Source organism: Phocoena sinus, chromosome 11 (assembly GCF_008692025.1).
Source record: "Phocoena sinus isolate mPhoSin1 chromosome 11, mPhoSin1.pri, whole genome shotgun sequence".
In the NCBI taxonomy this organism is placed as follows: Eukaryota; Metazoa; Chordata; class Mammalia; order Artiodactyla; family Phocoenidae; genus Phocoena; species Phocoena sinus.
In genome coordinates this window covers 4,264,228-4,280,252 of record NC_045773.1, presented here as the reverse complement: position 1 = coordinate 4,280,252, position 16,025 = coordinate 4,264,228, and the positions used below count along the sequence as shown (strand labels likewise).

Genomic DNA, 16,025 nt, shown 5'->3' with positions numbered 1-16,025 from the left:
ACCCATTGGCTGCTCTGCGTGATGTGTGCTCTGAGGGGGAAGCTGGCGCCCCAGCCGCCAGGGGAAATCACAAGGCTACAACTGACTCGAAAACGGAAGCCAGACACACGTCCACTGGGCAGGCGGGAAAGGCCTCTGCTGTTGGGGGATGTGGCCCGGGAAAGGGGGAAAGTGGGCTCGGGGGAACTGGCGGGCTGTCCCGGGTGCGCCCTCAGCCGAACCCGGTCTCCAGGGGCAGTCAGCTCCAAGGCCCAAAATACTGCTTGCCCTGACTGTGTGACACGGCCTGAAATCCCTCCATCAGCACCAGCCCTCCTTCCAGTCTCACTTGGCATTGGTCTTTCAAAACACAAATTCCTCTGAGAGAAGAGGGAGGGCTGGACTCTCACAGTGGCCTCCTCCAACCCAGAAGGGCCACCTTCCCAAGCACAAGCCTGGAGAGCCCCTCCTTGGCTTTTGGCCGTCCTCAGGGTCAAGCCTGACATTCAAGGCCTCTGTGATCTGTCTCCTGCCGGCTGCTCAGGACTGGAGTCTCACTTCTCTCTCTGCCCCGCCCTCAGCTCCGACCACATCAGTCTCTGCAGTTTCTCAAATGCGGCCACACTTTCCTCCTGGGGCGCCTGAACCTTCATGATGTTGTTCCCTCAGTAGCCAACACCCTTCTCATACCGCTGAGCCCTCTATTTCCCCTCCTCTTGACCCACACTGCTCCCTTTGCCAGGCGTGCCCAGGTGGCAAGTTTACAGCCAGGTTTCAAGATGCAATTCCAAAAAAACCTCTCCAGCCCTCTGTGACAGCACTGTGCTGGCCACCACCTTCATTTCTCACGGTAGCGTATGCATGAGCTTCTCCAGGGTGGAGACTGTGCTCTGGGGTGAGTGTTTACTAAAGAAAGGAAACTAATTTTGACTAAAGTGTGAGTGGCTGTATTCAGCTTCTTCTTTTCCAAGCAGAAATAATGAGAGGGGCTTCCCTGGCGGTGCAGTGATCAAGAATCCGCCTGCCAATGCAGGGGACACGGGTTTGAGCCCTGGTCCAGGAAGATCCCACATGCCGTGGCGCAACTAAGCCCGTGCACCACAACTACTGAGCCCGCATGCCACAACTACTGAAGCCCACGTGCCTAAAGCCCGTGCTCCGCTGCGAGAAGCCACCGCAATGAGAAGCCCACGCACCACAATGAAGAGCGGCCCCCGCTGGCCGCAGCTAGAGAAAGCCCATGCGCAGCAACGAAGACCCAATGCAGCCAAAACTAACTAACTAACTAAATTTATATATATAAAAAACAAGAAACAATGAGAGCAACACTGCACTGCCATGCTGGGCGCTGGAGAACGGAAGGAAAAGTATGGGTCAATTGTATGTCACTACGTGTGTGACCACACAGGGGAGCCACGTGTTCAGTGCCAGGCGGCACCTGGCTGCTACTTTTGGTTCCTCTAAGAACCTCAGCTGATCCTTCTCTGAAATGGGATGAGCCATGGGCGGCTGCTGGTCTCAGCTCTTTTCTAGGAGCAGGACACCTCCTCCTTCTCTGCTGGCTGCCTCCGGGGGCCAAAGCTCAGCTCTGCCCACTCTCCCACTAGAACTCTGACATACTGATTTCACTATCAACTGTAATTGTGTTGACTTTCTCCCCCCGGGAAGCCAATTGGAGCAAGAGCTTCCAAAGCCTGTCTTCTCAGCCTCCCGCCTCCTGCCTGCAGACCCCACCAAACCTCAGCGCCACTGCAGGCGGCACTCCGAGGACGATGAGGCGTCAGCGGCAGCCTACAAGACCAGCGGTTCCGCCCCAGGTGTAGACTACACCGGCTGTCGGGGTTTTGTGCTTGGGAAGTGAGGGCACTTTCCTGCCTCAAGTTTTTGGTTGTTACTGAACCCCGATCCCGGGAAAGTGAGCTTTCACTGCTGAGGAGCTGAATGCACAGCAATCACCTTGGGGTATTAAGCAGCAGACTGCAGGGCGACTGCCGCTCACTACACGGGGCTGGGGGCTGCACTGAGCCCCCTCCCACTCACCCTTCCGCAGCAGCCAAAAAGAGCTTTTACAACCGCAAAGCACTAAATGTGACGTGGGATCCCGGAAAAGAAAAAGGACATTCGTGGAGGAAACTCTGGAGTTTAGTTGAGAGTAAAATACCAATGTTGGTTTCTTAGTTTTGACAAATATATGTCGCATCTGTCATAACGTGCGATCTTAGCAGTGGGGAAAACTGAAGGAAGGGTATGCGGGAACTACCTGTACTATCTTTGTAACTTTCTTGTAAATCTAAAGTTATTCCAAACTAAAAAGTTGTTTTTTTCAAAAAAAGAGGGCTTCCCTGGTGGCGCAGTGGTTGGGAGTCCGCCTGCCGATGCAGGGGACATGGGTTCGTGCCCCGGTCTGGGAAGATCCCACATGCCGCGGAGTGGCTGGGCCCGTGAGCCATGGCTGCTGAGCCTGCGCGTCCGGAGCTTGTGCTCTGCAGCGGGAGAGGCCGCAACAGTGAGAGGCCCGCGTACCGCAAAAAAAAAAAAAAATGCAAAGTGGCTTGTGTCCCTCCCACAGCTCAACAGCCTTCCATAGATCCCCAGTGCCCTCAGCATAAACCCAAAATTTGCTCCTGGGCCCTCAAGGCCCTGCTCGACCTGGCATGCCCCTCTGTGGCTTCCCCCAACCCCTGTCCTGGCCAGCTCCTTCTCCCTCAGCGTGGACAGCAGAGGAGGGGCCGGGACTGGAGAACGGGGAGCCAGCAGGGCAGTAATGGGGGTCTGACAGGCACAGCATCAAAAGCCAGGCCTAGAAACAGGGCACTAAACTCTGCTTCCTGCAGAGCCTGGGTGAGTAAGCCCTCCCCCAACTTTCTCCCGAAGCTCTGAGGTTAAAGGGGGAAGTATTCTCCAGGTCTCCAAGGGCACAGGTCAGGCCCAGACTTGAAAGCACACCTGTGACTCCCAAACCCAAACTCCACCCAACCACTTCAGCCTGTGCGGGCTCTCAAAACACAACGGCTACTGGGCTACGGCTCCAATGAGCTGACCTCTCCACTGAGGGTAAACCAAGGCATGAAAAGAGCCCTGGGCCTACCGCATGCCGGTCCTGGGAGGGGGCAGGACAGACTCGGCTCTGCGGGGGCCTCTGGCAATGGCCCTCACACCAAGGAGGAAGCTGCCTGTTGCCAAGAAAGGAAATACCAGCACCTCCCAGTTGGTGATCAAGGTGCTCACTTCCTGAAGGGGTGGAGGTGGGGGGCAGTGGGGGAGAGAATGGCCAGCCAGGCTAGAGAACAAGTCAGCAGGCCTGGCTCTGAGTGGGAGGGGAAAAGCAGTGCTTTGGAGAAACTGAGGCACAGAGAGGGGCAGAGGCTTCCTAAGGACACACAGCGCAGTAATTCTCTTCCTGGCCCCAGGCTGCCTGAATCAGGCAGGAAAAACCAACAAGTGGCAATGGGCAGAACAGCTTGCGTGCACCCTTCCACAGCTTCAGAAGGGCCTGCCTTGGCTTCCCTGGCCCGCTCTGTGGAGGAGGTGGATCACCCAGCCCAAGCACTGAGGTCATCCGGGCCAGCTGGGCACCACCTGGAAGGGCCGTGTGGACCAGCCAGCCAGGCCGCCCTGAGCACGACGTGTCCACCCACCCACAACTGGCACTCCCGACCCTGCCGCCAAACAGAACACAGCCTGGAGGGACAGCCCCAGGCTGAGGTCACAGGCCAGGCTAGACCGAAGACCTGCTGCGTGCAGGCAGGGAGCACGCACTCTTGTTGGGTTTCCATTTAACAGACAGAGAAACCGAGGCTCCTGATGTGCCAAGTCTCAGAGCTCTTAGCTCACTGTGGGCTGCCCCATCCTCACTGAGCCTCAGTTTTCTCACCTATAAAATGGGGGCAATAACTGCGCCCACTACAGAGGCTCAGCTCACGGCAGCCCTCAATACTGAGCACCATAGGTGCTCAATACACATTCCCAATTATCTCTGCAGGCCACTGGGCAGAGACTTGGGGACGCCCCAGGACAGGAGGGCCCCTGGGACCAGCCGCTCCACCACTCCCGAACACAAGCATCTGAGGCTGGATGAGCAGCGCTGCCTTCACCCGGGCTGGGGTGGCTCTGATCGGGGCCTGCCTGGGAACCGCTGCCGCAGCCGCTGACTCAAGCAGCCATTGTTTTGTTAGCTGGACGTGGCCCCCCCAGACACTCAGCTCCCCCTTCTCGAAGCTGTTTCTCATTCTGGCCCAGCCTGGCCCCGTTTCCAGCCCTCCCCCCGGGTCCCAGGGGAGCACAGTGTGGGATGGGCAGCCAGGACTCTTCCCTGGCTGGGGCGGCGCGGGCAGGGGGGTCATTCCCTTCCGCCAGCTCCAGCGGGGGAGGGGCGGCCGGCGAAACGCGGCAGCTCCGGCCCCTCCTCACCCTGGAACAGTTTCGGTCCCAGCTTCTTCCCCTGAAGGGACGCAGGCCCGGAGAAGCTGAGCGTGCAGCTGGCTCTCCTGGGGACACCAGGCCTTCCTCCTCTTGGGGCTGAGGGGCCCTGGATACTGAATTCACACCCTCCTCCCGATCCCCTGGGGGTGCTGGCCTCGGTCCCAGAGTCATCAGACAACGGCTTGTGACTGCAGCCGAGGGGCTCCCAGCAAACATCTCTGGGCCGGGTCCCACGTGCTGGAGACATGGAGGTGACATGGGGCCCTCTCTCTAGCTGTCAATGTCCCAGTTCAGAGACCATCCCCATGTGGGGAAGGGACAGCTTAGTAAGAGTAACAACACAGCGGAATCAGTAACACAACAGAAATAAGCGCAATGGTTTACTCTGTGCAGAGACCTCTGCCTGCATAACCTCATTGAACCCTCGCCAGATCCTCACAAGTTGCTGCTACTTTACGGCAAAGGAAACTAAGCCACAGAGAGGTAAAGTGACTTGCCCAGGGTCACACAGCCAGACTAGGCAGAGGTGAGCCTCAAACCTAGGCTGGCTGTGGCTCCAGTACCCTCGTCCTAACCCACAGTCTCTCTGCCCCCTGCTCTGTCGGGTGCAGCCAACAGCTGCTGGGAGTTTGGCCACGTGGAGCTGGAAAGGCCCTGGGTTGCAAGCTGGGGATACTGGGGCCCATCAAGGAGCTAGCCACTTCCAGAAGGTTCAATCACCTCCAACACAGACGGTGGACGAGCTCTGAGAGGGGGATGGGGTGGGGCGGAGGTGACCACTGATCGCTGTTTAGCTCCTTTCCTGAGCCTGGCCTCCACTTCAAGCCCTCTGCTCACGGCCCCCCCTATTATTTACTGATCAGAGCAGAAAGCGCTCCGTGATTAACGCCCCACTGGGGCCTCGCTGGGCCTCGTAATGGAGCTGTGAGCTTCCTCCCTCCTCCAGCGTGTGATTTATCGTGTTTCAGGGTAAAGGATGGTGGACTGGGTGGGGCGAGGCTCACTGGCCCAGCTTATCTCGGTGGCATCGGCACATCGAGGATCAGCGGGCAGTGGGAGAGTGGGCGGTGCAGCGGGGCCCTTCCAGGCAGCCTGCTGGGTTCGGCCCTGGCTCAACACAGGCTTTGGAAAGAAGGAAAACAGGCGAGCTCTGGGGGGAGCTGGGATCCAAATCCACGTGGCTGGCGCCAGGAGACTTTCCGGGCCTGTCCCCACTCGGGGACCAGCTGGTTTCCATGGCAATCCCCACACCGCTGGCAGAGCTGGAGGGCCCCTTGGGAGTCACCTGGTCCAGCCCCAGCGGGGGCTCCAGGAGAGAGCGCCCTGCTCCCGCCAGCACCTGGCAGGACGAATGTGGGCCAGCAGCCACGGGGTCTCCTCTAGAACCAGATCAACTGTGTCTCACTCTTCCCCCAGGCCTTACTGGTTCCCTGTAGCCCACAGGACAGTGTCCAAACCCTCGGCCTGCACCCCAAACCTCACATGCTCTCAGCTTCATCTCTGCCTGGTACCCAAACCATGTTCTACCGCATCTCTGGGCCTCCGCCTCTGCCTGGAAGGCCTCCCCAAGCCCCATCTGTCAAAGTCCTGCTCCAACACCTCCCTCCTCCAGGAAGCCTTCCCTGAGTCCCTGAGACTCAGCTCTGCTTTGGCATATCTTCTGTCCTGAACTCCTCCCCGACTGTCTGGGGGCTCCTGGAGGATAGGGGCAGGGTCCGATTCATGCCTTTTAACAGGCTGCCATGTAACAGAGCTGAGTCCCTCCCTGCCACACTCCAGGGAACCCTCCACCAGGAGCACAGACAGGCAGGAGATGGTGCCCAGGAGGTCTGGGCTCTGGTGGGCAAAGGTGGAGACAGCTGCAGTTGTGGGAAACAGGAGCCCTGCACCCGGGGAACCTGGCCCCAGCCTGGGACCACGCTGGGCACGGGGGCTCGGCAGCTCTGCTGGCCTCACTGGGAAGTTCTCATTACTCCCCACTGCAGCCCCAGCAGGGGAAGAACATCCCTGGGTCTCAATTTCTTCAACTTTAAAAGGGACCCATTCACTCCATCACTGTGACCTTGAGGGCCTCTTTGACTCACACCCCTCAGGTCAGCATTTTCACAGGAACCAGGGAGTAAAGGTGATGAGCACAGGCTCTGACAGCAGACACTCTTCCACCTTTTACCCGCCATGTGACCTCAGGCAAGTCACTTATCCTCTGTGGGCCTCTGTTTCCCCTTCCTGTAGACTTCGCATAACACTCACCCCATTCCCTTGCTGGCAGGATTAAAAGATACGCATTATACATCAAGTGCTTTTGCAAAGTGCCTGAGACAGAATAAGTTCCCAGGACACAACAATAAAAGTAGAATAATGATGCCAACGGGAGCAGTTCTGGTGACAGAGTGAGGGCTTTCTTGCCACCCCACAGCCCAACTCAGACTGGGAAACTGAGGCCCAGAAAGGGGAAGGGATCTTTCAGGCCCTCATGCTTCTCTTCCATACACAGCGTGTCTGTTCTCCACCCTCCAGCAACCAGAACCCGGAAGCCGGCCTGTTTCCTTAATCTCCATGAAAACCGGCAGCCGTGGCAGTCGGCAAATGAGACTCCTGTAGAGGGGTGTTTCTGCAGGGGCTGAGCCAACTCACACAGGCCTCCGCTGAACTCCAGGGGTCCCTGTTCTTGTCTCTGCTGAGCTCACTTTACAGATGGGGAAGTGGAGGCCCAGAGAAGGTAAGTGACTTGCTGGAGGCCACAGGGAGGAGGTGCAGAGCCAGGATTTGAATCCAGGGACTTGGTGCCAGGGTCCAGCACTGACCCGTCCACCACTCTGGGTGTGTGTGGGTGTGGCAGGCTTGACTGTGGGCATGGCCAGGGCCGTGACAGATCCTCCATCCTCCTAGCAAACGCTGGACAGTGAGGGGCTGCCCTGGAGGGGAGGCGGAGGCCTGCCCAGCCCCAGTACACAGTACGGTCCAGGGCTGGGGTCAGGGTTGAAAGGGATTTGTCAAGTCATTCAAACGGACCACATCTCTCATTCACGCACCCACAGGGCCAGGGGGTCACAATCACATTTTCAGAGATGAATGTCACTAAGTGCCTCCCTGCCTCCCTGACTTCCTCATGAGGCCCCCTGAGCCCCAGCCCCAACTTGTGGCAGGGCCCCTGCAGATACCCTAGCCAGCCTCTGCTGGCTCAGGAACTGAGTCACTGCAGCGGCAGCTCCCGGCTTCCATCCCGGCTTCCATCTGGGGCCTGCTGGGAGGTGCTGTCCCAGAGGGGGTTTGGTACAAAGGGCTCCACCCAAATCTCCACGGGATGGGGGGGTAACTGCAAAACCCCCAGCTGAGAGCCCACAGCTAACACCAGTGGTCACCCACGGCAGACTCCAGAGCCAGACAGCCAGTCTGCAGGTCCCTACGCCACTAGCCAGCTGCGTGGGACCCTGGGCCTCAGTTCCCCCATCTGTAAAACTGGGGATAACAGCACTTCCTGCCTCACGGGGTGGGGGTGGGGTGCTGTGAGAGCAAACACACTGGTGCCTGTGAAGGGCCCCGCGCAGCATCCCTGCTCAGAACTGGGAGGGTGGCCGTGGTCAGTTTTCAGCCCCAGAGAGCTGAGAGGGCACCCAGCATCTGCACACCCTCAGGCCTACCAGATGCACAGCGTCTCACCATTAACAGAAGCGGCGCCCGGCGGCTCTCTCCTCGGCCTGTGCCTCCCGCAGCTGAGCTCGGGCTGGGAGGCACCTGACACACCTGCGCCTCACCCCTCTGTCTCGCCCACCCCGGCTCACCTTCAGGGCCTGCTTTGGTCCCATCTCCTCCCTCCTCTGAGCGCTCCCTGCCCCAACAGCTGTTCCACACACTGAGCACACTTCTCTCAGATGTATTTCTCTTCTCCTGGTACTCATACCTCCACCTGCCATTTCCTGGGCACTTCGTGTGAGATTTCACTTCAGAAGGAGACACTGTCCCATTTTACAATGAGAAAGCATGAGGCCCAGAGAAGGTAAGTGACTCACCCTGGGTCACACAGCTTACGGGCAGGAGAACAGGACTCACCATCAGCTCTACCCTCACGTACCTGGCAGTTGAGACTGACGACACTCCCAGGTCAGGGAGGTATGTTAACCGTCTCCTGGCCCAAGATGTGTCTGTCTCTCTAGGCTAGAAGGTCATCCCAGCCAACCCTGCCAGAGTCCCCTCTCCTAAGTGCCCCCAAGTGTCTCTTTTACCCTCGGCCAGCAGGGAGCTCACTCCCAGCCCCCAGGCCAGCTCCAAATGGAAAGCCCATCTTGGAAGCTTATCTCCCTCCACCTCCACCCAGCATTTCAGCCCCTAAATTGGTTCAGAAAATGCCTTCTTGACGACGGGCACCCACCCACTGCATGCCAGTTTAAAACCGCCTGAGGGTTTTTTTTTTCCACCTTTACTATAAAAAGACACCTTGAAAATGTAACATTGACATTTCCCTGTCCGTTTTCTTTTTTCTTTTAAAATACAAATATTATGGCCATTCATAGGCCAAAGGGAAAGATTCAGGGAAGGGAGTCGGACTCAGTCCGCCCTCGCCTTGCTGGGTGGCCCTGTGCCTCAGTTTCCCCGCCGAGAGCACAGGCAACTTCCCAACTCACTTTCACCACATACGTGAATTGAGAAAAGGGATCCAAGCTACATGCCAGAGGCTAATTTTCTCACTTTCTCTCTCAGAATAGTCCAAAGGCCCCAAATATGCCCAAAGCAATCAGGGACAAAGTTGGAGCCCAAGGCTGGGAGGACAAGGTTCCCTGCCTCTTCACTGCCTTAAAGGTGGTGAGCAGGGGGCAAAGCCTCCCAGGCGGGGAGATGGAATGTCCGAGACCACCCCAACCGAGGCTCTGGAGCTTCAGGCCCAAGGGCCCAAGGGCAACAGCATGAGGCTGGGTATCCAGAGGCCCGGCTGAGCCACCCTGCTGGGGGGCAGACATCCCTGGAGAAAGGATGGAAGGGCAGGGTCCTGTCCCCCGTTGTCCAGCCCCACTGAGACCACCTGGTGCTGGAGCAGTCAGGCCAGACGGGGCTGGGAGGAAGAGGGACTCCAGGCCCCTGGTACTCACCCCCGCCCCCCCCCAGCAAACCCACCGTCTTCCCCAGAGGCACCCCTGTCGCATCCCCGACTTCCATCCCAATGCTGGGCTGGACTGGGCAAATCCCTTCTCCATCCTGTCCGTCCCCACCTCTGGGGCTACATCCAGGCATCTGAATCCGTCTGGAACAACCCCCCCTTCTTCTCTCTGTGCCCTCAGACCAGGCCAGTCACATCCCCCTAGAACAACACCTGGCCGGCCACCCCTACCTCTGTGTCCAGTGCCCACCACACTGTAGGTGCTCAAGAAATATTTGTAAATGAAGAAGTGAATCACTTGCCTGGAAGATGGCACCAGCCTCCTTCCTACTCTCCCTGCTTCTCCTCTCTCCTTCTCACCAACCACCTAACGACTTTCTAAACTAGCTCCCTTAAAAACCATCACAGCAACTGCAAACACGTGTGCCGAGCACGCTGCTAACTGCTTCACCTGTAGCATCTCATTTAATCCCCACAGAGGTCCTGCCAGGTCGGTGTTTTTATTATCGTTCCTGCTTTACAGAGGAAGAAACTGACGTGCTCGTTCAGATCAGATGCTCTGGCTAAAACCCTTCATGGTTCCCCATGTCCCCAGGACACAGTCATGCCTATCCGCACTCGCATGGCAGGCCTGCCCGCCTTTCCCAGCCCTGCTCATAATTCCTGTTTCGCCTCCCCAGCCACGACGACCACCTCTCACTGCTCCAGTCCGTCTTGCTGTTTCCTACCTCCAGGCCTCTGACAGGCGAACAGCCTCTGCCTGGACCCCTCCTCTTCTCCTGCCAGCTTGGTGTGACTAACTACTGCTCACCCACCCACCTGCGCTTTGACAACACTCTCCCCAGAGGCCTCGATGCCCCTCTCTGGCCTCTGTCTGCCAGGATGGGATCACAGCACCCATCCCTCTGGGCTGGAAGGACCAGCCACATGGTCCACGAGAGCAGACAGTAAGGGAATCATCATTGGTTCCCAGCACACAGCAACACAGTAGGGACTTAGGAAATGTTTACTGAGGCTGCCATCGGGCGCTAGAGGTGGGGTCTTCACTGTTGCAGAACAAGCCAAAATAGGTCACTGGTTGCTGTCCAGGACGAAGCCCAGACCTGTGCTAATAATGCCCCCCCGGGGTAATAATAACAAGAACAGCAGACATCTACTAGGTGCTTGCTACGTGCCGGGCACAAAGCGCTTTACGTTAATTAATTCATTTGGTCCTCAGCAATCCTTAGAGATTTACTGTCCCCACTTTACAGATGAGGAAACGGAGGCTCGGAAAGGTTAAGTCACTTGTCAAGGTCACACAGCTGGGAAGTGACAGAGTAGAATTTAACCCCGGGTGCAAGGTCCAAGTTCTTAAGACTGTAACTGGGGAGCTGGCAACAGCCAGGAGCAAGAATAAGCATCACTCTCCCACCCCCGACCTGAGGCTTCAGGCCGAGACCCTGGGGCCTGTGCCCACAGCTGGGCGTGGGGAAGGGGAGAGGGGCGTGGAGGACACAGGGAGAGTGGCCAAGGAGGGCCAGGAATCCACCCCACCTTGTGGCGGGGAGAAGGCCCTCGAGCACTCTGCCCCTGGGGCTGTGTCCCTGGAGAGGCTCTGCCCCCGAAGAAAAGGGAAGCCCCAGCTCCCTTCTGCAGTGAGTCACTGCACCAGGCCAGGCTGGGGACGGGACCGTGGGAACGAGGACGGTTCCTGCCAGAGGGGGAGGGGGAGGGGGAGACTGTGGCGGCCTGAGGAATCCCACGGATTGCCTCTCACTGAGGGCCTAGATGGACACACAGGCCTGGAAAGGCTCGAAGAAGGCCCTTCCGACAGGATCTTCCCTCCGTAGAGCAGCGACTGACTCCCCATTCACCTCCTCAGGCTCTGAGGCCCCCGGACACAAAGCTTGTCCCCTCAAACACAGCCCACTGGGGCATGTGGCTCTGGGGAGGGGAAGAGTGCGTGTCCCGACTGCAGCGCTGGGTGACCACCCTGACTAAGCTGGCCCCTGCTGGTAGCAGACCGGCTCCCGGGCCAGTCTGCCCTGCTCGCCCACCATGACCTTTATTTTTAGGGCAGCCAGCCAGTCGGGTGGTAGGCAGTGTGAGGGCCCAGCTGCAGGAGAAGGAATCTGCGTTTTCTCAAAGCCCCAGTGTTGGGCACACCCACAGGGGAATAATTAATCTCACAGCTTCTTGCCAGGGCCTGAGGATCACAGAGAAGGGATGGGGCAGAGCCACAGGGAGCCTGGCCCCAAGGAGAGCTCCGTAATCACCAGGAGAAGGCTAAGTTCTGCATTTTGAGAAGCTGAGGCTTCCTAAGGGAGTGGCCAAGTCTCCCCTGACTCAGCTCGGGATGGAGAGTGCAGAAAAGGCACAGGGGTCCACCTCCCAGGGCACTCTAAAGAAGTGACCCCTTGCTGATGCGCTTCCTTGAGTGGAACCACACACAGATCCCTCCTGCACCCCCGTGTCACGTCCACCCAGGATCAACACACACATCGATCCCCCCCAACCTGGCCCCCTCGCTCCTGCCCTGCCCAGCCCCAGACACCTGGGCCCCACTCCCCCACCCCAGCTGCTGTGGCCCTATACCTGGCCCCCCGCGTTCCCTCCAGATCCCCACAGCCCACTCAAGCGCTACGTGCAGTCCCGCTCACGTCCCTCCACTCTCCTGGAGCCGGCACCTCCCCACCCCAGTCACCGGGACTCCTCCAACACACACACTCTGAGTTCCACATCTGTAAGGCGGCAAAGGCTCTGTAGCGCTACGCGCACAGATGCTGAGACCGGACAGCCTGGATTCAAATCCTGCCTCTGCTAGTTCTGTGGGACCTTGAGCAAGTTAGCGAATGTCTCTGTGCCTCAGTTTCTTCATCTGTAAAATGGGGACGAGAACAGAGCCTAGCTGAGAGGCCTGCTGTTAAAACCTAGAGTTATGCCATGTGATGCGCTTAGTAGGTATTCCATAAGTGTGACTGCCTTCCTCGTAGCCCCCAGGCCTGGTGCGTGCCACATGCTCGGTAAATGTGTGTTGGACGAATGAATAAAAAGCTGGCCTCAGGGGCTTCCCTGGTGGCGCAGTGGTTGAGAGTCCGCCTGCCGATGCAGGGGACGCGGGTTCGTGCCCCGGTCTGGGAAGATCCCACATGCCGCGGAGCGGCTGGGCCCGTGAGCCATGGCCGCTGAGCCTGCGCGTCCGGAGCCTGTCCTCCGCAACGGGAGAGGCCACAACAGTGAGAGGCCCGCGTAACGCATAAAAAAAAAAAAAAAAAAAAAAAAAAAAAAAAGCTGGCCTCAGGAACACACCCAGTTGCCAACCAGCGGCCTCCCCAGAGTGCCTACTGGTTCCCAAACAACTGTGTCCCCTGCCGCGCACATCCCACTGTGCACCCAGGCCTGCCCTATGGAACCAGTGTGTCCCTGCCACACGCACCTGCCTGCCCGCACGCCTGTGTGACCCAGCTCAGCGACACACAAGTCTGGGGCATACACCGTGCTTCCCCTCACCCCCCATGTGCAGGGCCCTGAAGCACGCCTGCCACACTCATGCACACACCTGCCAACTCCCAAAGGCAGCCCTCACGGGCTCATGCAGTCGGCCCAGAACATACCTTTGGTCAGATGCTGCACTCACTTGCTGTGCACACAGCCCACGGCTGCGACCCTCACTTGCACAGCCGGGATGTATATGCACCTTCGTCTCTCTTCAGCGCACACCTGGGTACCCATCCACAACCCGACCGCCCCGCACACCTACATATGTGCACCTGTAGCCCAGCACTCATTTACGCAAATGCTATCGTCGGAGGGGTTGAGGTCGAAGGGGCGTGCCCAACGCGCACACCTAGGCCATATTCACGGCAGTGCCCCCCACCTCTGCTGACACCTGTGTCCTCGCGACTACACCTGGGTCCTCGCAAATGCACCTGTAGCTCAGAGTATACACTTGAGTCTCCATACACGCACATCTAGGTAACGGCACACTCACACATGTGACCCGCTCAGCGCACAACCTGCCCAGTTACCCGCACGCTCTCTCTCCAGCCCCCTGGGCTGGTCCCCAGCGCCCCCGCTGCCTGGGCATACCTGGATGTTGCGTTTGCGCTCGCAGGCCGGCCCGGTGCCCTGCACCACGCTGTCGAGCACGGCCACCACGTCGGGTGCGGGCTCCACGAAGCAGGCGGTGCGCGCGGCGCGGATCGCGGCTTGCACGTCGGCGAAACGGAAGGCACAGAGCGCGGCCGGAGCCGTGCGGGCCGCCGGGGCCCCCTGCGGCCGCTCGAAGACCGCAAAGAGCAGCTCGCGCGCGGGGAAGACGGATACCAGGCGGCTGTAGAGGTCGCCGCGGCCCGCGCCGCCCGCGCACTGCAAGCCCAGCTGGATGTAGGACTCAGTGAGCTTCTTGGCGTCGCCGCCGGCGCCGCGGGGCAGGCAGATGCGCGCCAGCAGGCTCCGCGCCTGGCTCTCCTTGTCGCCCGCGCGTGCCTCGCTGTTGAGCGCCAGGTACGCGTAGGTCTGGGCGCCCGGCTGCGGGTCGGGAGGGTGCAGGAAGGCGCGAACGAAGCCCAGCTTGTGCTGCTCCTTGGCGCCCTGCTTGATCTTGAGAATGTTATCGTCGGAGGGGTTGAGGTCGAAGGTGAAGAGCTTGGCCAGGTCGCCGCGCGCATCCAGGGAGCGGATGGCGATCTCGGGCGTGTTCTCGAAGCGGTGGTCCTCCAGGCTGCGGTTGCGTGGGAAGAAGGCGCTGCCGTAGCCCGTGTACGTGGCGCCCACGAGAAGGCGGCTGCCCCCGGTGCCGGCGGCCGGCGGCAGGACCAGTCCCACGGTGGACGCGTTCGGGTGGTTGGCCGCCACGTTCAGCATGCTAGGGAACACCGTGACGGGCTCGGCGGGCGGCGCGGCGGGCGGGAAGTGCACGGCCACCGCCGAGATGTTGCCCCGCCGCCGCAGCTGGCAGAAGCCCTGGTAGATGGAACCGCACACGACCACCAGGCCCTGGCCGGGGTCCAGTTGCAGGATCTTGTTGTAGTTGTCGGTGAGGCGCCGCGGGTGCTCGCACGAGGCCTGCGGCAGCTGCGGGGCGTGACACAGCGGGCTGTCGGCCACCGGGCCCACGGCCGCCTCGGCCTCCAGGCTCAGGTTAGCGCCCGACAGCTGGTAGAGGCGGTTGACGGCCGCCAGGTACACCGTCCCCGCCGCGCCGTCCAGGGCAAAGTTGTTGGTGGGCGTGGGCGAGGGGAACCGGCGCTGGATCTCCAGGGCGCCTATCCGCGCCGCCCCCAGGAGCAGCAGCAGCAGCAGTGGCGGGCACGGCGGGGCCCAGAATGGCGGGCGCGGCGGCAGGGGGCTGGCCGCGGCGGCCCGGGCGCTATGGGGTGCGCCGCCCGCGCCGCGACGAGCCATCCGGGCGTGCGCGGGCTGCGCGGCACGGCGAGTGCATGGGGCGCGGCGCGGCCGGGAGCCGGGAGCCCGGAGGCGCAGGAGGCGGGGGGCGGGCCCGGGCCGCGAGGCGCTTCCTGCCCGCGCCAGCCGCCCCCGGCCCCGGCGCCCCGGCCGGGCTCAGCCGCTCCGCTCAACCCAGGGGCGGGGCGGAGGCGGCTCCTCTGCGGACACGCCCTCGCGTCCCGCCCCCCGCCGCGCCCGGCCCGGCCGCGCCCCGCCTCCGGGGCCCCCACCCCCCCCGGGCCCACCTCCCCACGCGCCCCGGGCCCCCGCCCCTGCTGCCCGCCAGCCCCGCCCTCCGGGCGCCGGGCCCTTGCTGAGCTGTTGTTGGGTCTGGCTGCCCCGCGCCCTCCAGGACCCTCCCGTGCGGCACCCGCGGCCCGCGGCTCCTTTCCTGGAGCTGCCTCCGCCTCCGTCGCTGGTTGCTTTAGTTCCTTCTCCCTCTTGGCCGCTTGGCCTGTCTCTCGAGCTTGTTTTATTTTTTTCCTTCTCTGTCTCTTCCTCCTTCTCGGTAAGTGTCTCTCAGTATCTCCCTGTCTCTGTGTGTCCCGCCCCCCACCCCAACTCCGTGCGTGCTGTCTCTCCTTTTCTCAGTCTGATTCGCTTTCGCTCTGCCGTCTGTTACCCCGCCCCTCCCCTTTCTCCCTTGTATTCTCTCTCCCCCTTCTCTCCCGTGTTTCTTCCTTTGGCTCTCTCTCCCTCTCTCCTGGTTCCCTCCGCGCCCGCCCCCTCGGACCCTCTGTCTCTCTCGATCCCTCTAGCCCCTCTCTCCTCCACCTCTGTCCACCTTCCTCTCCCCTCGCCCTCCCTGTCTCTCTCCACCTGACACTCCACTCCCTGTCGCAGGACACTGTCCAGACCTTAGATCCCACACCATGGACACCCCCAGGGTCAGCTGGGCAGGGGGCACTGCCCCCTCAGATTCCAAGATCCCCAGCCCGGAAAGGGGTCTGACAAGTGGCAGGGACCAGAGATCAAGGGTCAGACATATAAATCAGTGAGAAGTGAAGAGGAGCTTTCAGGTCTGTGCCAAGCCTCGGGGTACCCAGAGTGGAGCCTTGGTCCTGGGGGGTGATGGCCCCAGGAGGCCCACAGTTACCTCCTG

The 16,025-nt window shown here is 60.4% G+C and overlaps 1 protein-coding gene across 1 annotated transcript in view; it reads right to left on the bottom strand.

The window, feature by feature from the left end:
* The window catches only part of PLXND1 (plexin D1), a 52,232-nt gene extending 37,217 nt beyond the window's left edge, over positions 1-15,015 (bottom strand). Inside the window, exon 1 of the mRNA XM_032648817.1 lies at positions 13,565-15,015. Coding sequence (XP_032504708.1) covers positions 13,565-14,881 — 1,317 coding nt within the window. The 5' untranslated portion in view covers positions 14,882-15,015. The remainder of the gene's footprint in view (positions 1-13,564) is intronic.
* Between the last annotated feature and the right edge of the window lie 1,010 nt (positions 15,016-16,025).